Source organism: Halichoerus grypus, chromosome 5 (assembly GCF_964656455.1).
Source record: "Halichoerus grypus chromosome 5, mHalGry1.hap1.1, whole genome shotgun sequence".
NCBI classification, from domain to species: domain Eukaryota; kingdom Metazoa; phylum Chordata; class Mammalia; order Carnivora; family Phocidae; genus Halichoerus; species Halichoerus grypus.
The window spans coordinates 183,551,605-183,578,125 of NC_135716.1; the positions used below are offsets into that span (position 1 = coordinate 183,551,605).

General features: G+C 50.1%; 1 protein-coding gene across 6 annotated transcripts in view; it reads left to right on the top strand.

Moving 5' to 3' along the window:
- Positions 1-26,521, top strand: part of NPHP4 (nephrocystin 4) — a 114,511-nt gene that overhangs the window by 55,594 nt on the left and 32,396 nt on the right. For 4 of the 6 annotated variants that reach the window (XM_078073858.1, XM_078073856.1, XM_078073860.1 and 1 more), the window contains exons 11-16: positions 3,259-3,397; positions 17,082-17,140; positions 19,323-19,430; positions 20,691-20,842; positions 20,990-21,181; positions 21,631-21,818. In XM_078073858.1, coding sequence (XP_077929984.1) covers positions 3,259-3,397; positions 17,082-17,140; positions 19,323-19,430; positions 20,691-20,842; positions 20,990-21,181; positions 21,631-21,818 — 838 coding nt within the window. The remainder of the gene's footprint in view (positions 1-3,258; positions 3,398-17,081; positions 17,141-19,322; positions 19,431-20,690; positions 20,843-20,989; positions 21,182-21,630; positions 21,819-26,521) is intronic. The other 2 variants (XM_078073859.1, XM_078073861.1) reach the window with 2 other exon arrangements.

Genomic DNA, 26,521 nt, shown 5'->3' on the forward strand with positions numbered 1-26,521 from the left:
GACTTTGGAGCAAAGGAAGTTTCTGGGAATTAAGAAAGATATTACCCATGATAAAAGAGTCAATTCACCAAGAAGACATAGCAGTCCTAAAAGTGTGTGCATCTAACACAGAGCTTCAAAATACATAAAGCAGAAACTAATTAGTAGAAGTGAAAGGGCAAACAGACAAATTTATGGTTCTAGTTGGAGACTTTAACACCCCTCTAAGTAAACCAGGGAACACATGGAAAATCACTGAGGACACGGAAGAACTGAATGACATCATGAACCGTCGGGATCGACATGACTTCTCTAGAACCCTGCGCCCAACAGCAGCAGAACGCACATTCTTTTCCAGTGCACAGGGAACATGCAGACAGACCACATCCTGGGCCATAAAACAAACCTTCACAATTTCTAAAGAACTGGAATTATACAGGGTATGTTCCGTGATCATAACAGGATTAAACCAGAAGGCGATAACAAAGATAGGAGTAAAAAGTACGGGCACTTGGAAAGTAGACAATACATTTCTAAATAATCCGTAACTCAAAGAGGAAGCCTCAGGAAGAAATAGAGGATGTTTTGGACTGAACAAAAGTGAAAATACATCAAAAGGTGGAGGATGCAGCTGATGCGTGCTTCCAGGGAAATTGATAGCATCAGGTGCTTGTATTAGTACAGAAGAATGGTCTCCATTCAGTAATCTTATCTTCCACATGTATGAGCAAGAGAAAGAAGAACAAACTAACCCTAAAACCAGCAGAAGAAAGTGGTAATAAAGATAAAGAGCAGAAACCAATGAAATTGAAAACAGAACAGTACAGAGACAATAGAGAACAAAAATAGAGAAAATCAATGAAACCAAAAGTGGATTCTTTGAAAAGATCAATAAAATTGATAAATGTCCAGAAAGAGCTACAACAAGAGAGGACTCAAATTGCTGCTGTTAGGAGTGGAAGAGGGACCATCACTGCTGGCACCACAGGCATCAAAAGGACAGTAAAGGAACACTGAGCAACTCTGTGCCTAGAAATTTGGCAATTTAGATGAAATGGATCAATTTATCTTAAACCAGAAATTATCAAAACTCACCCAGGATGAAGTAGACAAACTGAGTAGTCCTATGACTATTACAGAAGCTGAATTTGTGGTTAAAACACTTTTGAGAAAGCAATATCCAGGCCTATTCACTCTGAATTCTACCAAACGACTTAAAGAAGAAAGAAGAGCAGTTTTATTCAATCTCTCCCAGGAAATAGAAGGATGGGAACAATTCCTAATTCACATAATGGGGCCTGTACTATCCTGATAACAAAATTAGAGAGAGACAGCATAAGAAGACCATGGACACATGTCCCTCATGGACATGGCTGCAGAATCATCAACAGAATACTCATAAATTGAATCCAACAATATGGAAAGAAGACAACACCATGACCAAGTGGGGGTTTGTCCGAGAAATGCAAGGCTGTTTTTGTTTTAAAAATTAATAAATATAATTCACCATAGTAGAGCCTGAAGAAGGTAAACTGTATAATCATAGCAATTGACACACACAGGCATTTGACAAAATTCAACATTGATTTATGATAAAAAAAAACTGTGAGCAAACTAGGAGAAGAGAAGCCCCTCCTTCTGCTCAGGGGCATCCGCACAAACCCGTCAGTGAGCATCCTACTGAGTGGTGAGAGGTGGAGTGCCGTCCCCCTCAGATCAGGGACAAGTGAGGGATGTCCACTCAGCATCCAGAATCTTGTTCAGCATCGTACCCGAAGTCCTAGCCAGGGCATGAAGGCAAGAAGACAAAATAAAAGACACACAGATTGGAAAGGGAGAAACAGAACTGTACTTGTTTGCAGATACCATCGTTGTTTGTGTGGAAAATCCCCAGGGATCTACAAAAAAACCCTGCTAGAATAAATTAGTGACTTTATTGAGGTTGTGGGAGACAACAGGAGATCAAGATAGAAAAATCATTCATTTCTGTATGTTAGCAATGAAAAGTTGACAAGCAAAATAAAAAAAAAAAAAGCAGTATTACTTACAAAGCCCTTTCCCTCAACAAGATAAATCTAATAACAGGGTGTTTACGGGATCTGTCTGCTGCGAACTGTAGCCCGTTCCTTTTGCTGCATGTCACTATTCTTGTCGTGGTTACTCTTGGTCTTGGGTGAGATCACAGAGAACCTACATAACTGGAGAGACACGACATCTTTATGGATGGGAAGATCCAATATGATAAAGATATAAATTCTCCCCTAATTCATCTGTAGGTAATGTAATTTTAATCAAAATCCCAGCAGATTTTTTTTTTTTTTTTGTCTACATATAGAAAAACTGATCCTAAAATTTATACAGAAAGGCACAGGAATTAGAAGAGTCCAAAGAATTTTGACCAGAGCAGTGAAGTTGGAGGAATCACACCCCCCTGTTTGACATTTAGAGTAAAGCTTCCGCAGCCCCTGTAAAGGGCTGTGTGAGGGATTGGCACATAAGTCAGGGGAACAGAACAGAGTCTAGAAGTAAACCACAGTGTCCTATAGAATGAACTCCACACGCACCACATGACCCAGCAGTCCTGGTCTCGGAGACATGAAGACTTAGGTTCACACAGAAACATGTGCCCCAGGGTTTGTAACCACCCGCACTGAGAAGAGCCCAAAGTTGCTTAAACCTGTGAATGCATGAATAAACCGTGCACGTTGTACCATAGAATGCCGCTCAGCAGGAAAAGGAACCGATGACTGATACGTCCTACTGCTTGGATGAGTCTCATCAGCATTGTGTGGAGTGCAGGAAGCCAGGCTCAAAAATGATCTGTCATGTGGTTCCATGTCTATGACATCCTGGAAAGACCAGGCTGCCATGACGGAGGGCAGCTCAGTGACGGTGGGGCCAGGCGGGGGCAGCACGAGGGAGCGTTTGGGTGATGCACTGCTCTGCGCCCCGATTGTGGTTACATGTGTTAAACAGAACGATACACCCACATTTAAAAGGTCAGTTTTACATAGGTTTGTTTAAAAACACAGGCAGACCTGGAGAAATGGGATTTCTGGTTGTGTAAGAGTCTTCCCTGCTAATGTGGTCTTCTGGGATGTTAATGCCACGGCTGACTGTTTCTGCTCAAGAAGTGACTTGATTATAATCTAAACACACGAGGCTTCAGCCGTCCCTGGGTTGACGTCGACTTTGGGCCGGGGGACCCATTTCTGGCTGTAACACAGGGGCACTGGTGAAGGGAGGCGGCTGCCATTGTTCTCACTGTGTCAACCGTAGGTGAAGCAGGTGGAGTCGGGGACCATCCAGTTCCAGTACTCGCTGAGCCCCGAGGGACACCTGGACACAGCCACAGGGCTCGTCCACAGCCCTGAGGCAGAGCGGCAGCCTTCCAGGAGGCCACCCACATCCCCTGCAAGTAAGTGTTTGCAGAGAACTGACTTTTCGAGCGCATGGCATGACTTTATCTGTTCCCAAGGAAAAATACTTAGTCCAGTACGATAACATTTATTCGGTAATTGCCACAGATGGCTTTAATTTGGGTCCGTTGGCTGAGCTTTTGCTTAATATGGAGGTAGAGAGTTGGACGGTGCCAGAGCGTGGCCCGGCACCCTGTCACCTGTTTCTCACAGCCCTCTGACCTAAGGCCTGTGGAAGGCTCTGCTGGTGACACTCAATGGGGCAGGTAGCATGGGGCCCTGCAGACGCGGGCTCGAGAGTTAGAGCGTGGCCAAGAGCCACGGGCTGCCGTCTCTGGGGCTGTTAATGTGCCGGCCATTTGTTGTTCTGGAAAGTTGCTTTCTACTGCCTGGAAGCGCTGTCTGGGAGTGGGGTGTCTGATCTCAGCTTGTGGCTTTGAGAAAGGGAGCGAGGGATACCAGCAGAGCGACGTCCTTCCCGGGGGCAGTGACGTGTCACGTGGGTGCGGGTAGCGAAGGAGCGATGGCTGCTGGGCTTGTGTCTGGCTGGCTCAGCGCCGCTTGGCTTCTGCCCAAGGACCCCTGAGCCAGCGTCTGACTGAGAAGCCCACCTGTCAGGCCCCCGCAGGGCTTTCGTCAGAGGGGTGTTGAAGAAGTTCACTCTGCAGGGCACTGAGCCCTGGCCCGAGGCTTCTAGAGATCGCTCCAGCTGAAAGAATGTTCTAGATCATAGGGGGTTCATCTCTTAGAAAGTTAGGAAGGTAGGGAATGAACAAATGTGTAAGCCTGCAGAGGGGAGCTTAGTGCTGCTCCATCTTCCCGATGGACGCTGCTCGTCTCCAGGGAGGACCTGCCGGTGTCTTGGCTGCAGGTGCGGGGCAGAGGCACTGGTGGGTCTGGGACTCGTTTGGGACTGATTTTTTATGAGTTGAGATTCTAGTTTGTGGAAACTGGTCTTGTTGAATTTAATTTGACAATTGGTGGAAGCAGTCCACTTATTTCTTTGGCCTAGACCTTGACACAGTGGCCACTGTCTTCATGGTCTTCCAGGGTTTTCTGAGATACCTGAGTGTATTCAGATACCAGACAAATAGTCTGTTGCTTTGGGCCAAACCACATCATTAAGCATTTTCCTACTTCTCAAAAAGGCAGTGCATTTGATGGTTTTAGTTGTTCTTTCAATTTTTGAATATCATGCTCACCAGCTTGTTCCCAGGATTTCTGTTTACCACCAGAGTGTCTATTGATAACCAGTCTTTAACGTCCGCGGCCCCACTGGCCGTGGGGCTGTTGCCAGGATATCTGCTGGAGTCCCTGCAGTGGTGGGTGGAAGGCATGTATTTTCTGTCAGGGTCCGTGTAGAGCGTTTCCAGTTTTTCTTGATAAAGTTGAACGCCTTGAAGGCATGGAATATATCGTTTAAAAATACTAAACAAAGGGTGCAATTTATTTCCCACCCATTCTGTAAATCTAGCATCTTTCCTTCCTTGGCGTATATTCGTAGTTACATTTTATTTTTTAATTTTTTTAAAAGATTTTATTTATTTATTTGACAGAGAGGGAGAGACAGAGAGAGAGGGAACACAAGCAGGGGGAGTGGGAGAGGGAGAAGCAGGCTCCCCGCGGAGCAGGGAGCCCGATGCGGGGCTCGATCCCAGGACCCTGGGATCATGACCTGAGCCGAAGGCAGATGCTTAACGACTGAGCCACCCAGGCGCCCATAGTTACATTTTAAAAATAAAACGAATACCGACCTCTGAGAAAGGTAAATATGAAAGATAGTGTCTTAGATTATAAAAACAGGTAAACATTGTGATTAAATATTTTTGATGAAGTTACTCAAAAAAGGACAGTAGTGAAAGGCAGTAGGCGTAGTTCCTCTCCGTCTGCGGAGAGGCCTGGATAGATGGAGTCCCTGGAGGACGCGCTTGCACAGCTGGCTTTGCGGGGAAGATGGAGTGACTTTTCCCGGAAAGGAGTTTTCAGGGGTTTAGTTTACGGTGCCGTCATGGTGCTGGAAACAAGCAGCTGGTTTCTTTGAAGACTTTCTGATCAAATTAATTCTAAGCAATGATGGGATTGCTTAGATTGTGTGGATGGGATTGGCTGCCTCGGGCGCGCGCCAGGGGTATGGGCCGTGGGCTTGGGCTCACCTTCTCAGTTGCCTTGACTGTTGTCGTGTGCGGATCTGGGATTTAAACCTGGTCTGCCACTCCCTCTGCTTCCTAGAATTATCTATTAATTGATTTTTTTATTTTTAAAAAAGATTTTATTTATTTATTTGAGAGAGAAAGCGCGCATGCACGCATGAAAGGGGGGGGCGGGGGCAGAGGGAGAAGCAGGCTTCCCTCAGAGCAGGGAGCCCGACATGGGCTCGATCCCAGGACCCGGAGATCATGACCTGAGCTGAAGTCAGACGCTTAACGACTGAGCCACCCAGGCGCCCCCATTAATTGATTTTTTGCTTGGGATTTACGGAGATTCTTGGATCTCTGGGTTTATAGTTTTCATCACATTTGGAAAAATTTTTCATCCCATCCTTCAGTTTCCGCGTTCTCCCTCCTCTGCAGCCCCCGTCACACAAACGTCAGGCCTCTGGAAGTCCTGCTGCACGCAGCTCGCGGCGCTCTGTTCCTCGCACTGCTCTTGCTTTCTGCACTGGAGACGGTTTCTGTTGCCGTGTCTTCAGGGCTGCTCTCCTCTCTTCTGCGGCGTCTGGTCTCCCGTGCACGCCAGCCAGGCTGCTTCTCGTCACAGATGCCGTTGTTTCATCCCAGGAAGTTCTGTCTGGGTCCGTTTTACATCTTCCCTGTCTTCACAGGGCATGTTCAGTGTGTCCTCTAGCTTTCTGAACACATGAAATGTAGGTTGTAACTCCTTTAATATCATTGTTTGTGAATTCTGATAATCTTTGTTAGTTCTAGCTCAGTTTTTACTTACTTTTATTTATTTTTTTTGAGAGAAGGAGAGCGAGTGAGTGGTGAGGGCAGAGGGAGAGAGAATCTCAAGCAGACTCTGCACTGAGCATGGAGCCTGATGCGGGGCTCGATCTCAGGACCCTGAGCTCATGACCTGAGCCAAAACCAAGAGTCAGACACTTAACTGACTGAGCCACCAGGTGCCCCAATTCTCGCTCAGTTTTGATTGGGTAATTTTTATCCTAATTTGGGTTGTATTTTTCTGCTTCTCTGCTCTCAGTATTTTTTATTAGATTACAGATATTGTGAATTTTCTTTTATCGAGTGCTAAATACTTTTGTATTTGATAAATACTCTTGAGCTTTGGGAACAGTTTGATCCTTTTGGATCTTGCCCTTAAGATTTGTTGGATGGGGGGCGCCTGGGTGGCTCAGTCGGTTAAGCGTCTGCCTTTGGCTCAGGTCATGATCCTGGGGTCCTGGGATCGAGCCCTGTGTCCGGCTCCCTGCTCAGCGGAGAGCCTGCTTCTCCCTCTCCGTCTGTCTGCCACTCTGCGTACTTGTGCTCTCTCTCTTATCTCTCTGTCAAATAAATGAATAAAATCTTAAAAAAAAAAAGGATTTGTTAGATGGGACCAGATCAGCTTTTAGTCCCCACTGACAAGACCCCTTTGTGTCCTCTACCTGACATCTCCCGAATTACGAGGTTTTCCAGTCTGGCCTGCGCAGTGGGCCTGTTTCTGGCCTCCTATAAGCACTAGGGACTGTCCCAGTGGCTCTTGCCCCAGCATTGGGTACTTTCCTGTTCAGTCATCTGCTGGATCCTAGAGGGGACCCTCTGTAAATGAACAGAGCTCCCTTTCTGTTCACCTTGTCCTGTCTGGTGCTTGGCCCTGCACACTGGAGCTTCCTCAGTCTTGGGCCCCCAGCTCTGTCTTCTCCATCAGGGGTCCCCTGTGCCCCATCTCCCTGCACCGTGACCGGAGACGCACTAACTGCGGTAAGCTGGGGCAGTTGCAGGGCTCCCTTCTTTTGTTCCCTGCCCCTCGGGATCACTGTCCTTCGTTGCCTGACTTCTGTTGTCTTGAAACCTGTTGTTTCGTATATTTTGTCAGCTTAAAAAATTTTGTTTCAGATGCCTTTGTTTCTGGTCACTGTTTCTTGACTCCATGTTGGCCAGAAGTAGACGTCTTTGCCTGCTGTTCATGGTTTCTGGGCTGCTGAAGTCCTCCACCCCGGGGCTGATAGTCCCGTGGTTCTGAAAGTTTTCCCGGCTGCTTTGTGCTACCGTGATTCACTAGACATGCTCTGTGTTTTCGTGACTTTGAGTCGGGCTCATGCTCTCTGCTGGAGCGTATCTCCCCTGTGCACTGCATTTATTTTACTTTGAGATAGATTCTTTTTTTTTTAATTAAAAAATTGCATGGTTAAGAACAGCCAAGGCAGTTTTGAAGATGGAAAGCGGCTTCACCTTTCCTGATTTGCAGATGTATAGAGTTACAGTAATTAGAACAGTGTGGCATTGGGACAGATAGACAGATAAGAAGATGCAGTAAAGAGTGTGATGGATGGACAAGTTATAGATGAGTGTGTGCTTTACTATTATTGTCGTAACAAATTACCATAAATGTAAAGTGGCTTAAAATAGTACGAACTTACTGTCATACAGTTCTGGAGGTGAGAAGTCCAAAATGGGTCTCACAGGCTGACGAAGAGGTCTTGGTGGGGCTGGTTCCTTCTGGAGGCTCCGGGGCAGACTCTGTCTTCTTTCCAGCCTCTAGCGGCTGCTGGATCCTTTGGCCCCTTCCTCCCTCTTCAGAGGCACCGGGCAGTTTCCAGATCTCTCTCTGACTCTGATCTCCTGCCTCCCTGTCACGTATAAGGACTGTTGTGATTGCGTTAGGGAGACCCGATCATCCAGGAGTCTCCCCGATGAGCAGCCGTTGTTACAGGCTGGGCAACATCATTACATTGACGGGTTCTGGGGATTTCTGGGGTGGGAGCATTGTTCTGCTTACCAGCAGGAGTAGGGAGGGACCAGTCACTTAACCGTGCGGGAATGACTGTCCATAAGGGACACATAAAATTAGATCCTAATTTCATATCATGTGCAAAAATAAATTTTAGGTGGATTATGAAACAAAACTCTAGAAGTGGTAGAAAACTCTAGAATTAGAAGATCAGAAAGAAGAAAGATTGTAGAAATAGCTGCTCCAAATCAATAAGAAATAACGAAAATGGGAAAGAAAAATGGGCAAAGCACATGAACAGGGGATTTCCATGGAAGAAGCCAGGGTGGCCAGTGAGCATGAGACAGGGCTCAGTGTCACTAGTGATTGGAGAAATGCACAATACAATGAGGAATCATTTCATTCCTCGCCCCCTCCCCACCGCTGGGGAGATGTACCTTTCTTATAGCACGAGGTTCACGAGGATGCTCGTGGGGAAAGAGGGTCTTACCACGCCGGCAGGAATGCCATGCAGACAGATGCTTTGAGGAGCAGTTTCATAATATTTAGTTCATACCCTGTGACTCAGAGGTGCTGTTTCTAGATGCCCGCAGAGACCAGCTGGTTCCTCAGTGCATGGTGGCCTGCCCACTCCCCCTGGGGGATGGAAAAACAAGCTGGTGTATTTGGACGACCAGATGCCATACAGCAGTCAGAATGAACCAAGTAGATCTTTGCATGTCCTCAGGGATGAATCCTCAAGACCGTGTGTGGAGTGAAGACGGCAAGTTCTGGAAGGAAGTGTATGACGTGGCAGCCTTCAGTAACTTTGAGAACAGTCACGTGTATCATTGACGGGTGTGTGTGTGCTGATGGGATGACCCTGGACCACTTGCTGGCTGTCTCTGTTCCTCAGTTTTCTCACCTGTGAAATGGGATGCAGCAAAGGCCTGAGTAGGAAAAAACAAAACTTGAGAAACCTTAGGAAAAAAATTGGAGGATATTTTCATGACTTTGGGGTTAGGAAAGCTTTCTTTCTTTCTTTTTTTAAAAATTATTTTTTTATTTTTTATTTTTAGAGATTATTTATTTGAGAGAGAGTGAGTAAGCGCGAGCAAGCATGAGCAGGGGGAGGGGCAGAGGGAGAGGGAGAAGCAGACTCCTCAATGAGCAGGGAGCCTGATGCAGGGCTTGATCCCAGGATCCTGGGATCATGACCTGAGCCAAAGGCAGATGCTTAACTGACTGAGCCACCCAGGCACCTAAAAGGAGATCCATTTTAAAAAGAGACAATAAGGGTGCCTGGGTGGCTCATTGGGCTCCTGGTTCAGTGGGGATTCTGCTTGTCCCTCTGCCTCTGGCCCTCCCCCTCCCTCTGCTTGTGCTCACACACACACACACACACACACACACACACACACACACACTGTCTCTCTCTCAAATAAAGAAAATCTTTTTTTTTTTTTTTTAAAGACAATAAACAAACTACCAAATATTTTAGGTAGCAAAAAGAAGGATGTACCACGCTGCGAGATGTGCGATACTGGGGAAGCTGCATATCTGGGACAGGGAGTATATGGGAATTCTCTGTCCTTTCTGCTCAGTATTGCTATGAATATAAAACTGCCCTAAAAATAAATCCTATTTAAGAAAAGAAAGAGATAGAGGGAATGACTTGTGGGAAACTTTGTAGTTATGCCCATCTTGATTTGATTCACTTGTGTTCAGGATTTCTGTCTGTCTCCATAATTGAGCTTCCTCTGTGGCAGAGGTCAGCAGACTTCAAGGCCAGATAGTAAATATTTCAGCCTTTGTGGGCCGGATGCCCTACCGCAGCTCCTCTCTGGTGCTGTCTGGTGAAAGCCATACAAACGAGCTTGGCTGTGTTACAATAAGAGTTCATTCACAAACACAGGTTGTGGGCTGAATCTGACGAGTGGGCTGTAACGGGCGGATCCCTGATCTATAGCTTTCTTTTTTGTCATGTCTTTATCAGTTTTGGTATTTGGAGTGTGCTAGTTTTGCAAAATGAGTGTTTAGTTAGGGCTCTCTAGAGAAACAGAACCAGTGGGCTATCCATGTAGGAAGAGATTTATTATAAGAAGTTGGCTCACACCATCCGTGGAGGCTGAGAAGAGGCTCAGGAAAGCTGCTGGTGTAATTAGTCCGAGTCCAGAGGCCTGAGAGCCAGGGAAACCCACTGTGCAGATTTCGGTCTGGGTCTGAAGGCCTGAGAAGCAGGAGCACAGAGGGCAGGAGAAGATGGGCGTCCCAGCTCCATGGTCAGGCAGGAGGGGCCCAGTTTCTCCTTCTTCCACTCCTTGGTTTTATTCAAGCCCTCATCATCCCACAGATGGGATGATGCCCACCCACACTGGGGAGGGCACACCGCTTCCCTCAGTCAGTCTATTCAAATAGTAATTTCATCCGGAATCACCTTCACAGAGACACTCAGAATGATGGTCGGCCACATATCTGGGCCCCTGTGATCCATCTTGTCTACTCGACACAAAAAATTCATCATCACAATGAGTTACGATGCTTTCTGTCTTTTTCTGGGCTTTAAAATAGTTTCAACAGAAGGCAGGACCTGTTTCTTGAAGGTTTGATAAAACTTACCTATAAAGCCATCAGGAACTTAGTGACTTTGGAAACGATTTTCGGACAATGTTAATATTTTTTTTAATTTTTATTGTTATGTTAATGACCATACATTACATCATTAGTTTTTGATGTAGTGTTCCATGATTCATTGTTTGTGCATAATACCCAGTGCTCCATGCAGAACATGCCCTCTTTAATACCATCACCAGGCTAACCCATCCTTCCACCCCCCTCCCCTCTAGAACCCTCAGTTTGTTTTTCAGAGTCCATCGTCTCTCATGGTTCGTCTCCCCCTCCGATTCCCCCCCTTCATTCTTCCCTTCCTGCTATCTTCTTTTTTTTATTCTTAACATATATTGCATTATTTGTTTCAGAGGTACAGATCTGTGATTCAACAGTTTTGCACAATTCACAGCGCTCACCATAGCACATACCCTCCCCAGTGTCTGTCACCCAGCCACCCCATCCCTCCCACCCCACCCCCCACTCCAGCAACCCTCAGTTTGTTTCCTGAGATTAAGAATTCCTCATATCAGTGAGGTCATATGATACATGTCTTCTCTGATTGACTTACTTCGCTCAGCATAACACCCTCCAGTTCCATCCACGTCGTTGCAAATGGCAAGATCTCATTCCTTTTGATGGCTGCATAGTATTCCACAGACAATGTTAATCTTGAAAACAACCAAGGTTATTGAGCAGCAATTGGATTTATTCCAGAATAGCAGAGGAATTGCAAATGGGGATGTGCAGACCATGGTGAAAGCTAGGCCAGTCCCGAGAGCAGAGGAGAGCGACGGCCCGCTCATAGAGGGAAGGAGGAGGCTGGGAGGGGTGGTTTTGAGCAGAAGTTCACTGGAGTAAAAGAGAGCTCTGAGTGGCGGCTTCTCATGGGCTGCAGGTCCCTGCTGGTCCCCAGGCACGGCCAGGTGGGGGTGGGGGCACCCTGCCGACCCCCACTCCATCCCCCATCTCGTTGGGGTTTCCTTGGCTCGTTTCCACAACCTTTAAGTTTCTGTTATGGTTTATGCCTCTATTTAGGTTTTCCATCTCAGCTCATGTTAACTTTGGGGATACATAGTCTTGTAGACTAATGGTTAATTTCATTTAGTTTACTAAGATCCTGAGATAAACTTGTATCTAACATAAAAATCCTAATTTCTATCTCTGTGTAGGTTCCCTTTGTCATCCCTGATCTTTTGGCGAGTCTCTCCTTCTCTGGGTCAGACTTATCAGAGGTGTTTCCCTTTCATCCTCTGTAAGGAATCAGCTTTTGGTTTCCTTTATTGGTTCTCATGCTGTTTTGAAGTTTCTGATTGTATCTTTAATTTTAATCTAATTATAATTTAATTTTATATGAGTTTGCCTTTATTAATCCCCTCCTCTTTTTTTTTTTTAAAGTTTTAAAGAAGTTGAATGTTTAGCATATTTCCATTTGTCTGTTTAATGAAAACATCTAAGGTCCTGTGGTTTCCTTCCAAGTACCTCTTTGACTCTATTTCAGATTTTTTGAGCTGTGGTGTTATTTCCTAAATTATTGGTTTCAATTTCTATTTCCCTTTGACCTCGAATTTAGAAATGAAAAAAAATAGTCTCGCGTTAAAGTATCCACACTGAACTTGTCTTGCTTGTCTTCAGAGCCCGGAGCAGGCGTCTCCCTGGTGAGCGCGCACTTTCACCGCCCACAGCTCTTTGGAGATCCGTTGTTTATTTCATCCTGTTGTTGGTTCCGGGGTCTCCTCCTCCCCCCGCTGCCCTTGGACTGAATCAGTCCGGTTTGCCATGGTGACAGATAATCCCCAGATCTCACCGGTTTAAAACACAAAGGTTTGTCTCCTGCTGTCCCTCCCCATCCGTCAAGGGTTGGTAGCAGCTCCGCCTGTTGTGGTCACAGATGGCAGGTGTCATCTGAGTTCCACTGGCCACAGCGCCACAAAGAAAGGGACACGTCGGGGGAGGTTGCCCCATGGTCAGAGGCTCTGGCCTGGAAGTGACACACAGGACTCCTCCCGGCTCAGGGGTGGGAGCCAGCCAAGTGCCCACACCCAGTGGCAGGGGCTGGCAAGTGCCCTGGACGGCGAAGAGGTGCAGATCTCTGTTTGCTCAACACTGAGCACTGTCCTAGGAGCATCTCACGAGTGGGGGCTGTGTGTCCTCTTCTTTTTGCCCCCCAGGGTCCTGGCCCAGGAAAGCACTCGGCACATGCTTGCAGAGCTGATGTAAGGCTTGGCTGCATCCTGGCACTCGAGTTCTGTCTGTTTGTCTCTCTGCCTCCCATACCCGGTCCCCTCACCATTGAGCTCTCTCATTGTTGGCTTCCTTCCAGGAAGAGTTTCTCCCTATAGCGACCCTAGGAGCTCTGAGGTTACATAACCTTGGGTAGTTTGTGTTCAGGGGTCACATACACGTCCTGAGATGGAGCCCCTTCCCTCTGCTGTGTCCCCGGCCTTTACCCGAGTGGTTAAGAGCTGGGACGGTGCTGCTCTCGGAAGAGAGTGTGGAGTCAGGGTGGGGAAGGCAGTTGTGTCACCCATGGATTGAGGGCCTGACCTCGGGATTCCAAGTCCCAGGCCGTTCCCCGGCACGCTGCTGCTTCTGCGTGTGGTGGTATCCGGCTTTGGCCAGCTTTTCCTGCATTTTGAGATGTTCGAACCAGCGGATGTTAGCAGTCCCTGCCCCTCTGTGCTGTGTGAGCAGGACAAGCACCGGAGAGTCCGGCCTGTCCCCCGGAAGCCCGCCCCCTCCAGCTCCACACGGGCAGCTGGGCAGAGCGGCGCCAGCGGGAGGCTGGACGTTCTTGGGCTCCGAGGCATGTTGTGGAGGTTCGGGGGGAAGGGGTCCCTCCTCACAGAGACAGCTCGCTCTGGGCTCCAGCTCGGTCTCTCTGATGACCGGGTAAGGGTGTGTCTTCCCCTGCAGAGCTTGGCAGACAGGTCGCTGGAGGGTTCAGGATATAGTACACACGTCCTCCATTCCCCACCGCCTTTCGGGGGCCAGCAGGTCTGCACGGATGGAACCTGATTGCATTTGCTTTACTTAATCTGGCTTTATCGCTGCGTTCATGTCACACCCATGTGATTGCTTTCATCCCAGGTTCACTCGTGTTTAACTGGTGATGGAAATTTTCCCTCCTTCAATATTTTACCCACTTACATGGTTCTGTTAGAAATCTTGATGACATGCGGCTGTCACGTTAAGTGAGGGACTTTGGCTCTCTGTCATGAATTATCTTTTTTACGTCCTCTGTAGAATTAACGAGGGAGCTGAGGCCCACTCCTCACCCTCCGGGAGGGAGTGCACGGAGCCACTAGAGGGCACTCGGTCTTGGTTTTTTGAAACTTGGAATTTCCGCGATTTGAAAATCAGCTGTGGAAGGGGTCTCGGGAAATATGTCATCACGGTGTTTCTGGAATGCCCTGACTTAGGTTCTTGGCATGGTTGTGACCTTTCTTGTGTCAATGCTGTAGGGATGTCCAGCAGGAGGCTCCCTGCCCCCAGGGGTCGTGTCACCCAGGCAGTCATGCAGGAGGGGGTTTGAGCCGCCCGGCAGGAGCCACGTGAATGGGCAGATGTAAAGGGATGTGTGCGCTCTCTTGGAGGCCGTTAGTGGTGGCTCAGAGCAGAGGTCTTGATGGGGGACAGGCCACTGCCGTGGCCAGCCCTGAAGGTGACCCCCGCATCGGGCTTTGGTCACAGCGTTCCCCAGTCCTCTGGGGCCTGGTTAGCTGAGATAGGGCACCTTGCGCATCTTGGTTTTAGAGTACCGCCAGCGACAGGATGGACAGAACCATGGCACCTTTGTAGTGACACTCCCTTGTCAGCAGCTGGAACATGCATTTCTCCCATGTCCTCTCTGCTTAGGGAACATCTGGGTATGGTGCCAACTTGCACCCCTTGCACCAAAGAGCCCGGTCACTCGCATGGGTCCAGAGCGTAACTTCCCGGGTGCTGAAGTGCACGTTGGATCCTGGGTGCTAACTTAGCAACACTCTGGTGACTGCTGGCACAGGTGGTGGTGGGACCTCGGGACCCCTGGGCGTGCTCGGGACGCATGTCCCTCGCTGGCCCTGACTGCCCAGCCTGCTCGAGCAGCAGGTGGCCGCTGTGGTGGGGCTTGTGCGGCTGCAGGTGTGGACCCTGTGGGCGGGCCCGGGCTCGCTCTTGTGCAAGTCCAGCCCCCCCAGCGGCAGCCCCCATGTGTGCTGGGCCCCCCAGGTGTCCCGTGCGCAGGAGCCCCTCGGCCACCTGTGCTCTGCGCTCCCTCAGCACTGAGACCACAGCCACCCGTCACTGAGCTGCCTGCCCCTTTAGCTCTGCACAGACCGTGCTCATTTCCCCCTTTTCCTGGGGTCTGAATCTTAGGGAGAGTAACTTTTTACCCCCAAGTAATTAGAAATGAGGGCCTTGCAAATGCATTTGCCATATGAATTCTTAGTGTCTGAAGAACCATTAAATATTGATTAATGCTTTATTTTCAAGGCCCAGTGGGACATTTATTTTCCCAGTTTTTCTTTAAATCATGGCGACTCCGTCTTTAGTGGTGATGACCCCTTCCTCTTCCCTCCTTTCGGTGCCGGCTGTTCGCCCCATCCTGTAACATCGCCGACCCCTCCCTTCCAGTCCGAGGCCTGAGCCAAGCGGCCGCCGCCTCTGCCGGTGCAGGTCTGACCCCACAGCTGGACACAGGCGGCTTTGTGTTGCCGGACAGCGTTTTCCTCTGTGAGCACCCCTCAGGCCTGCCTGCTGACTCCTTTCCTCAGTTTCCCCCCAGAACGCACAGCTGTGTTTGAGAAAAGCACTCCCAGGAAGACAGCTAGCATTTTGGGGTAAAGGGCTTCGGCACTACCTGCTACCCAGGTCTGGCCCGTGGCTGGTGACGGACAGGAAGGCGGTCGCGCTGTGGGCCCCCCAGCGTTTCTAGGGGGCTTCTGTTCCCTCCAGCCTGGCCTTCTGTTGACCTGTGTACTTGTTTCTGTATCTTTCTGTGGCCCCTGTCCGGTCCCCTCACCAGAGCCGCTGTCTGGGCAGTGTAGACGGCTCAGATTTGCGCGATCCTGCGTGGTGCGCCCTCCTGGCAGAGAAAGCACCCGGACACAGGTCTTTGTGTGACCCAGCGGGACGCGGACAGCCCAGATGTCGGTGACGGCAGTTTGGGCTTCTAGAAGCTGAATCGACAGAAGGGAGGCTTAGACCATTGAGCTTCTGTTGACCGCGATTTTCAGTGAGTTGAGGCTGACTGGGGAGTAACAGAGTGTCAGGGAAAACTAATCTTCAGACAGGTCACAGACCTGCTGCAGGGGCTGTGAGCTTCTCCTTGGTCTCAAGCCGTCGGTGGGGACCCTGTCTGCACGGCACTCAGCCCTGGTGGTGGGGGATCCACGCATGTAGTCCCTTCCTGCTGTTCTCGGCACTGTCTCCGAGGTCAAGGCGGGACACGCTTCCCGGGCTCTGTGGCTCGTGGGTTGCCCAGAGCGTGTGCCAAAGCCGTCGGTCCTCTCTGCGTTTCCGTGTTCTTCTGGAAACCAGAGCCCTGTGGCTCCCCAGCAAGGGGCACGTGTGGGGAGAGACTCCGGGGCCAGCAGCTGCGTATGGTGTCTCCGTTGGCGCGGCCGAGCTGACCACTGTCACTGGTTCACCTTGTAATGATCATTAAATTAAAATTTAAGTTCTTTTTAATTCCACAAGCGATACACGGATATCCATGCTCACTCATGCGCATAAAGGGTAAAGTGACAGCCCCTTACCCTTGCCCCCGCTCTGTGAACTTCGGTGGATTTACCTATACTCTTGCCTCCACTACGCTTTTTCTTTAAACTCTCTTCCCCTTGAACATGGATGAGCGGACACAGGCAGGTTGTCCGGTAACTTGCCTTTCCTGCTCTCTAACTTCTCTTGGCAGCTTTTCCATGTCAGGACGCCCCGACGGCCTGGGGTGAGCACACACGATCAGAAAGCGTGAGGCCAGGCAGGTTGGGGGGGGAGCTGGAGTGACAGCAGACAACCTCAGGTTCCATTCTCCCAGGCTGTGACCTGGGGGAGTGGCCCTTGCTCTTGTGCGCGCCCCAGGTCTTCTACACGCTGCTGAGTGATCGGACTGCCCAGCACCCGTGCAGCACCGGTCCCAGCCAGGGGGCAGACGGGCCAGGCCCTGACTGAGTTGGGCACCCCCGTGGCTCATGGGCGCCCCTCCCCCCTCCCTCTGCTTCCCCCCAGGCCCGCCAGCGCTGCAGCAGGGGCTCGCTGCCCTCCAGGACTCGCCTGTGGGACCAGGGGTAAGTCCAGCCCGAGAGGCCTGTTTCAGAATTCCAAAATCAGTTATTTAAAGGCCCCAGGGGCAGGACACTTCTCTGCATCTTAAAAACAGTGGTATCCTGTTTGCTTTGCTGAGGCTGGGGACCGGGGGGTGTGCTGGCCGTGTCCTGTCCCCGTCCCGTCCCCGTCCTGTCCCCATCCCGTCCCCTCCCCGTCCCCTCCCCGTCCCCATCCTGTCCCCTCCCCGTCCCGTCTCCGTCCCCTCCCCGTCCCTGTCCCGTCCCCGTCCCGTCCCCGTCCCCTCCCCGTCCCCATCCTGTCCCCTCCCCGTCCCGTCTCCGTCCCCTCCCCGTCCCTGTCCCGTCCCCGTCCCGTCCCCGTCCCCTCCCCGTCCCCGTCCCGTCCCCGTCCCGTCCCCGTCCCCTCCCCGTCCCGTCCCCGTCCCGTCCCCTCCCCGTCCCCTCCCCGTCCCCATCCTGTCCCCTCCCCGTCCCATCTCCGTCCCCTCCCCGTCCCCGTCCCGTCCCCGTCCCCTCCCCGTCCCCTCCCCATCCCCATCCTGTCCCCTCCCTGTCCCGTCTCCATCCCCTCCCCGTCCCCGTCCCGTCCCCGTCCTGCCTGGCTGTGTGGCCGGCGGCTGCCAGCCGTGATTAGTGACCTTCCAGGCTGCCGTCAAAAGGCACATTCAATACTTCTTCCCTGGCAGTATGGCTAATAGCTGAGAACCTTTCAGGGCCGAACAGCCTTTGTTTGTTCCCGAGGCACCACGGTGTGGTCTTCATCTGCTCCTTTCCTAACTGGCAGCCACTGGTGCCCCGGGCCGCGAGGCCACAGCCAGGCCTGTAGGCTGAGCATCTGGCTGGCGGAGCCGGCCCACGGCCAACAGAGACCGGGCGTGTTGGCCGCCGCCCGCCTGTCAGACAGCAGATGGTTCCGGGTGCGAGGGTCTCCTGCGTGGGAAGAGAGGCCAGTGAGGCCACTGGCCCCTGGAAACCTGAGCTGGTCGTGGTGCTCGCCCGCGGTTCCGGCAGCGTCATTTTGTGCAGGGTCAGAGTTGGCGTGTCTTCCTGATGACTTTGTCTGCCAGGATCACCCTGGAAAATGACTTTCTAGAAAAGTCGGGTAAATTCAGAGTCAAAGGCTGTCCCAAGGGAGCGGCTTTCCTGTGCACCGTGCAGCTTGGGAACCGGCTCAGGAGCGAATGTTGTGTTTGCCTGAAGACACGTGTGTGGATACAGCCCCAGGCTTCCCTGCTGGCCTGTTCCAGGGTTTTCCACCCAGTAGTGTGCACGTCACCCTCAGTGTTCAGGGACCACACAACAGCGCTGCCCGCTCCCAGAGGCAGCGTGTGGGGTCTGAGGGGATCCGAACAGACCCCCCACAGCTCTTCTCTGCCCCCTGACGATGCTGCAGGGTCCCCCGTTGCTACACGCCCTCCCCCCGGCCACTCTTTCGACACCTCCTCACGTGCTGAGTCCCTCTATAGCAGCACCGCGTTGGGCCAGCTGTCAGTGTGTGTGAGAAACAGTCCGGGATTTGAGAGGCGGGTCTTCCGTGGAGCGTGGGCCCCTTCACAGCTGCATTCACTTTCCAGACATCTGCGGCCTTTACGGAAGGCTGGCTTACTTACTTACACATTCCAGGACTTCTCGTTTAACTCCCATGATAGTCCTGTGATTTAGGTACTGTTTTCACCCCACTTTGCAGATGAGGAGACTGAGGTAAAGAAAGGACTCGGTGACTTGCCCTCAGTCACGCGATAATGGTGATAATAGTATTAATGGTGGAGCAGGGATTCGGTCCTGGCTGCTGTCTGCAGACCTGGAAGGGGTCTTGCAGGTGTTCAGTCCCCGGCTGGAAGTGAAACCTGGGGAGGTTCGAAGACCAGCCACCCCGCCGCCCACGGGTGGCGGAGAACGTGGCTTCCCTGGCCCTTCCTCTCCTCCACCTGCTGTTCCTTGTTAATACCATTTTCATGCCGATGTTACCCGTGGGAGGGGTCACAGTCTTGCCTCTCAGGACTCCAGTAACGGAGCTTAGGAGCGGCTCCGGGTTCTGGAGTGGCTGCCGGGCAGGGTGGTCGCAGACCCCACTGCCTTCTGGACCGTGCCACGTCTCCTGGCTTTGTGCCAGCGCGCGTGGGGGGCTCCGTGACGTGCTGGGCTGCCTTTCACATTCTCATGCACGCTTCCTGCCCTCTAGCTGTCGCTCTCCCAGCTGGCGGCTCCCCCACGGTCCCCCACTCGGTGCCGCTCGGCGACACCGTCTTCCCGGCAACCCGACAGCTCTGCGCGCCCCCTGGCCCAGGAGGTAAGTAGGCCCACCCTTCCTCCTTCCAGGGAAGGGCTTCCACCGAAGTCTGACTCTGTGAGCTGTGCTGGTCCTTGGTGAGGTGGCGAGACCTTCATGGGTTCTCTGTGACATGGGTGTAGGGACGGGGTGGGGGAGCCTGGCTTTCTTCCACGCTTCGGGTACTTGCCACCACTCTGTCCTGTTGGCCAAGGAGCGTTTGGTGTGGGAGCTCTTCCTGCCGTGGGGCTTAATTAGGCTTTTGCTCCACCTGACAAGACGAAGTTAGACTACCCTCAGATCTCTGTACATGAAAGGGGAAGGAAAGTTTTGCCAGAGATAGAAATGAGGCCGATCCGAGCCTCCGGCACTCTAGGACACTCTCCTTGCCGTCAGCTGCTGAAGGAGAAGCAGTGAAGCCCACCATCCTGGATTCTGATGCATCCAGAGGGCAAAATAGGCCTATGTTTCCACTGACCTTGGGGAATTCACATAAAGTTTGGTTTCAAAAGCTGGCTGGCTCACCTGCAAACCGTATGTATTTTCAGTCTTGTACTGGAAATCTACTGAGGAAAAATAGTGCCATTAAATTATTTATTTGGAAACAGTACCAGAATATGTCTGGGGCTCATTTATGAAGAGCCTGCATCTCTTATAATTGGCAGCTGAGACATGTTGGAGTTATCTCGGGTTCTGTGGTATTCCCTTTTGAGCTGAAACAGAAAGCTAGGGAAGTCGGCATGAGAGCATTCTGATTCCCAGACAGGCTCTTCATTTAGACACGTCTTCTGCTCTGGACAGACGAGAATATTCAGGTGACGCAGGGATCAGAGGCCAGCCAGGGGCTGGGTACCAGTCTGTCTTGCGGTGTTGAAGGAGGGTTCATTTTTCTGGTCTATCAATGCGGTTTTTATGTTAATTGACCTTCTCAGACAGCAGATCTCTCCCATGGTACCTGTTCATAAAATTGAATTCTCACGCAATTCTCATTGCTTTTTGACTCACTTAAAATATGAGATGCCCAGATAAATTCGATTTTCAGAAAAGCAGTGACTTTTTAGTGTAAGTCCCAGATATTTCATGGGACATACTTACATTATACCCAAATTATTCACTGTTCATCTCAAGTGTAAAAGGCACCTGGGCGTCCCATATTTTCCTTTGCTGAAGCCAGCAGTCTGACAGAGGCGATTCATCCATGGACAACCCCCCATCCCAGCCTCCTTGGTGGTTACAGGCTGGGATCCTTGTTGGCCTCACCTGGGGCCGCATTTTGCTCAGCAGGGGCTCCCCTTGGAGGGCAGGATCTCTCACCTGGAGGCCCAGCTGAGCCAGGCGTCCTTGGTCCTGGGAGCCTCCGTTGCGGATCAGCTGCGGGAGCTGCCTTTCACGCCGGTGCACGCCCCGATTGTCGTGGGAGCCCAGGCCAGGAGGTGAGGGGTGGCCCTGAGGGCCCGGCACGTGCTGTGCCGTGAACACTGACGCTCAACAACAGGCTTCCCCCGGGGGGGTGGCCCACAGGTCCTGCCTCTCTGCTGGCCCTTTCCTGGAGGCTGGCCTCCGTGGTCTTTGTGTTTCAGCTCTGGAAGTAAGCTCTCGCGAGCCTCAATGGTGCTCCTGCAGGCTTCCGGCTTTCCCGAGATTCTGGATGCCAATAAGCAACCAGCTGAGGCTGTAAATCCTACAGATCCCGTTAAATTCAACCCTCAAAAGGAAGAATCAGATTGTCTACAAAGCAACGAAATAGTGCTGCAGTTCCTCGCCTTCAGCAGGTGCGTCCCTAAATGTTCTGTCTCCGTTACTTTTTACCTGTCTTGTGCTTTCCTTGTGTTGAAGGAACTTTCACTCCTGTGTGGCTCTGAGCTGGCAGAACTCTTGCTGAGGCCTTACTGGATGAAGGAATGCTATCTGTTTTTGTTTTCAATTGGCTGGGACCCTCACACAGCTGTCTCTAAATGCAGTAAAACCAGCTTTGCCCGATCTTTTGTAACTGAATGTGGACCGTGTTATGTTGGCCGATTCTTGGTGTTCGTGCAGCTTTGAGAGCAGTGTTCTCCAGCTGGGGCTCAAGTGGGTTGCTGTCTGGCGGGCTCCCCGAGGTCCCAGTAGAGCTGCTCACGTGGGCGGACCAGGCAGCGTCTGGCCTGTGGTGCCGGACTCTCGAATGCCCAGGTTCTCTGCTATGGTTACTTGATTAATTGGGGGCTCTTATTGGATTCAGAGTGTCCCAGGACTGCCAGGGAGCGCCGTGGCCAAAGACCGTGTATTTCACCTTCCAGTTCTACCGCTTCCCGCCAGTGACCACTCCACGCCTGCAGCTGGTTGGGCTGGACGAGACGGGCAGGACACGCTCTGGTTCCCTGTTGTACCTCCTCGTTCTCACTGACAAGGATGACTCCTCTGAAGCTGGTAAGTGCTCGTGCATCGGGCAGACGCGAGGAATCCAGCACTGAGCCTTGTTTGTAAGTTTTATTATTTACAGAATACTGTACGGTGAAAATGTTCAAGCACATGCAGAATTTGAAAGAACAGTATGATGAGCCAGTGCTCCTGCCAGTGAGCTCCCTCCAGCAGCTGTCAAGTGCGTCCCCACCCAGACCCCAGATCACTTGGAAGCAAATCCCAGACATGGTATAATTTCACCTGTGAATATTTCCTTATGTAGATCTGAAGACTAAGGAGTCCTGTTTGAAAAACATAAACTCAGTATTATCCCACTTGAAATTAATAATAATCCCTTAAATGTCATTAAATATTTAGCTAATGTTAAAATTTTCCCAATAACTTCAAAAACAAAAATTTTTTTTGAGGACGGAAGAAGGGTTTGTTTGTTTTTTTGGGGGGTACAGTTTGTAATAGTTTGTTGAGCTCAAGTTCTCAGGCAGTGTGTAGCTGCGGCATGTGACTCTTGAGTGTGACTCTGCCGCCCCCAGGCTCGGTTTTCGTGTTGCTGGTTGAAGTAGCCGCACTGCTGCTGCTCATCCTGCAGAGCTCCCCACAGTCTGCATTTGGGTTTTGCTTCCCAGGGTGACCTTTAAAGTGTCCCTCCCTGTCCCGTTTCTCCTGGTCATTGGGAGTGAGATCTCTCTGCATGGTCAGAGGCTTTTTTGTGTTTTGGGCAGGAACTCTGGGGCCGGGGCTGTCCTCACCACCTCCCGCAGCGGCACAGTGACCGGTCCCTCCTTTCTGTACCACCTCAGTGCCGTCAGGGCTGTTGCCCACAGGCTGATTATTTTGCTCAAGTTTGAACAGTGGTGACGTTCTCCTTCCGGACCTGGAATGCTTCCATAGAGAGAAACTGCCCCTCGCCAACTATTGGGTTACCTTGAGATGCAGTCCATGTAGGAAAGTCAGAATAATGTTCACTTCTTCCCTTTTATTTGTGGATTTTCGAAATAACGAGCCAGTTCCTTAGCATCCTTTGAGAGTGGGGCCAACGGCTTTTGTTTCTGGCATTATTATAAACCAGTGGATTTACACCGCAGTGGATTGAAACATATCAAATATGTTGTTGTTTTTATCGATGATCAGTTACCTCTCTATGGCCATTCGTTGGGTTTGTAAGGGGCAGAGCTGTGAACCCTTGCTGCCTCTTCAGTGGAAAGAACAGGTGGGAACTGCCATATCCAAATGCTAATGGAGTGAAAGTAGTTTAGCAACATTAGCATCAGACAAAAGAGACAAAAGGCAAATGCGGTCCTGGGGATAAAGAAGCCTATTAAATATAATCGAGAGAATAATCACTAGGAAAATAAATAATTCTGAACCTGTGAACTTCCAACAAACAGCCTCAAAATACAAAAGAAACACTGACAGACTTTAGGAGGGGAAATTGACACACCTATAGTCGCGGAAGGTTTGACATCCCTCTCAGTGAATTGACACATCAGGCAGAAAATAATCAAGGTTATTATAGAATATGATTTAAAAGGATGGTCTTATAAAACCTATAGAACCAATTTAGAGGATGTGCATTCTTTCCAAACATACTTGAGAGACTTACGAGAACTGATCGTTCGTGTACATGTGCGCGTGTTTTAGGCCATCGCGCAGGCATCACCGTGTTCCCAGAGACCCAGTATCCCATCTAACGGCCTGACATTCTCTGACGGCAACACCACAGATCAGAAATCGACCACTCCCTCTCCCAAAAAGGCTCTGAACTGCCGTTTTTTTTTTTTTTTTAATTTTTAAACATACTTTTAATGATTCCTTAGGTCAATGAAGAAACCAAAATAGAAATGGTTATTTAAAACTGAATCATGAAATCATATTGCAAATATTGTAAAACAAATGAGATACAGATAAAATGGTATTTATAGGGAAATTTACAGCTTTAGTGCTTGTATTGGGAAAGAAGAAAGTATTTTTTAAAATACTGATCTAATTGTTCAAGAAGTTTGGGGAAAAAACCCAGAACAAATGCAATAAAAGTAGAAGGAAAGAAATTTTATTTTTTTTAAAGGTTTTTAAAGATTTTTATTTATTCATTTGAGAGAGAGAAAGAGCATAAGCGGGGAGTGGGAGGGGCAGAGGGAGAAGCTGACTCCCTGCTGAGCAGAGACACCCCCCTCCCCACCACATGCGAGGCTCCATCCCAGGATCCAGAGATCATGACCTGAGCTGAAGGCAGACTCTCAACCTCCTGAGCCACCAGGCGCCCGAAGGAAAGAAATTTTAAAATAAGCATAAATGCTTAGAAAACAAACAACAGACAGGGTTGGCCAGTTAGCCGGGCACGAGGGGTCACAGGTACATGGGGTCTCCCTTGCCCAAGGTACAGAGGGTCAGAACTATTGCAGGCACTGTCAGCCTGCGAGAGCTGGGCATGCTTGCTGGCGCTTACCCCATTGGATGGGCTTTGCTGCTGGCAGAGGTGGGACCACCTGGCCGTAGACCCTGGGGTAGAGCCCTGGTCCCCTGTTGCCTGAGGACCCCGGCATCCTCGCTTCCTTCAGACAAATCTGGAAAGAAGAGAGAGGGGATGCGGGCACAGCTCAGGCCCTGTTCCATCTCCCAAACCTTCCAGCTGATGAGCTGCTCTTGGCCTGGGGAGGAGCATGCGTGGGGCAGAGGGTGAGTGCGGGAGGCCCCCGGCACGGAAGTGCATGGCCAGGCCAGGAAGCTCTCCTGTGACAGTCCTAGGTTTTGTTCTCTCCACTCCCTGGGTTTCCCAACCATCCTGGGACCACTTGTCCCAAACCAACTGCCTTCCCTTTGCCGATGCTCCTGGGACCATTGGTGGACAGTTTAGCTCATGCCCCCAGAAGGTTCTGAAATGGATCAGAATAGTGCATTGACTTCAAGACTCCCGTGCACCTGTTGCCGAGAAAGTATCTCCTCTTCCATTTCCTGTTCCTAGCCCCATCTAGCCGCTCTATCCGGGGCAGCTCACCAGAGGTTCTGCGGTGAGGTTAAATAGATAGTGTTCAGGCAATTTAATTCAAAAGGCCAGCCACAGAGAGATGCTCCTGATTTGAATATAAACCCCTTTCCATTATGAATTTCCCAGAGAGAAATTAGTCCAAAAATTAAATCTCCTTGCAAGTTGAGGTCCAAAGAAATTAAACTCCAAAATCAAATTTTGTCATTATGAATTAAAATTCAAAGTCCTAAATTCCTAAGTTAAAGTCCAAAACAAGTTCTTTTCAGTGTCTTACCCCCCTGAGATTCAGCCAAAGGTGCCCCCTGCCTGGGCAGGGCTGGGCTTCCTCCAGCAGCTCCTGCTCGGGGGTCCCCATGGCTCAGCACCTAGCCTCACTAGAGCCTCACTTAAGATGTATTTTCTTTTGTTGTTGAAATATAACATGCATGCCACACAGTGTTCAGTTCCGCAAGTTTTTAAAAATTAATAGATTTTGCTCTTTAGAGCAGTATTAGGTTTATGGAGAAATTGAGCTGGTAGTACAGAGTTCCCATACACCCCTTGCCCCCAGAAGCTCCCCTGTTAGCTCTATCTAGCTTCACGTGGACGTTTGTTACAGTTGATGGACCAGTGTTGATGCTTTGGTTTAACTAAAGGTCCGAGTTCACAACAAGGCTCGCTCTTGTTTTGTACATTCTGTGGATTTTGACAAATGCAGAGCGTCTGTATCCCCATACAGTAGCGTAGAGAATAATTTCACCACCCAGATATGCTCTGTGCTCCATCTCTTCCTCCCTCCCTCTCCCCTCCCCCACCCCACCACTGACCTTTCTCCTGTCGCCATGGTTTTACCTTTTTCAGGGTATTCTACACTTGGAATCATACAGTGTGTAGCTTGTCCAGACTGGCTTCTTTCACTTAGTAGTATGCATTTAAGATTCCTCCGTGTCTTTGTGGCTTGGTAGCTCATTTCTCTTTAGTACTAATACTCCACTGTCTAGATGGACATCCATTCACCTCCTTACTGAAGGGCATCTCAGTTGCTTCCAGGGTTTGGCAATTACGAATAAAGCAGTTGTAGACATTTTGTTCAGGATTTTGTGTAGACCTAAATTTTCGACTCATTTGGGTAATACCTAGAAGCATGCGGTAGGAGCATGTTTGGTTTTGTAGGAAACCGCCCAGCCGTCTTCTTGAGTGGCTGCGCCACGTTGCGTCCCCACCAGCAGTCACTGAGCGTCCCTGTGGCGTCACATGCTCCCAGTGTTTGGTGTTGGCGGTGTTTGGGGTTTTGGCTGTTCTCATATGTACGTAGTGGGATCTCACTGTTGTTGTATCAGTTGCACTTCCCCGATGACGTGTGAGGGGCAGCCTCCTCTCATATGCTTACTTGCCCTGGGTGCATCTTGTTTGGGGAGGTGTCTGTTCATATCTTTTGTCTGTTTGTAGATTGGGTTTTCTTATTGTTGTGTTTTGAGAGTTCTCTCTGTTTTGCCTCCCAGACCATTATCAGATGTCTGCTTTGCGAATGTTTTCTCCCAGCCTGTAGCTCGTCTTTTTCGTGGTCTTACCAGTGTCTTTCGGAAGGCAGAGGTTTTTAATTTTAATGGAGTCCAGTTTATCAGTTATTTCTGTCATGGGTCATTCGTGTCTTTGGTGTTAGAGGAAAAAACTCATCACCACACCCGAGGTCACCTGGATTTTTGTCCTCTACTTTATCTTCCAAGAGCGTCAAAGTTTAGTGTTT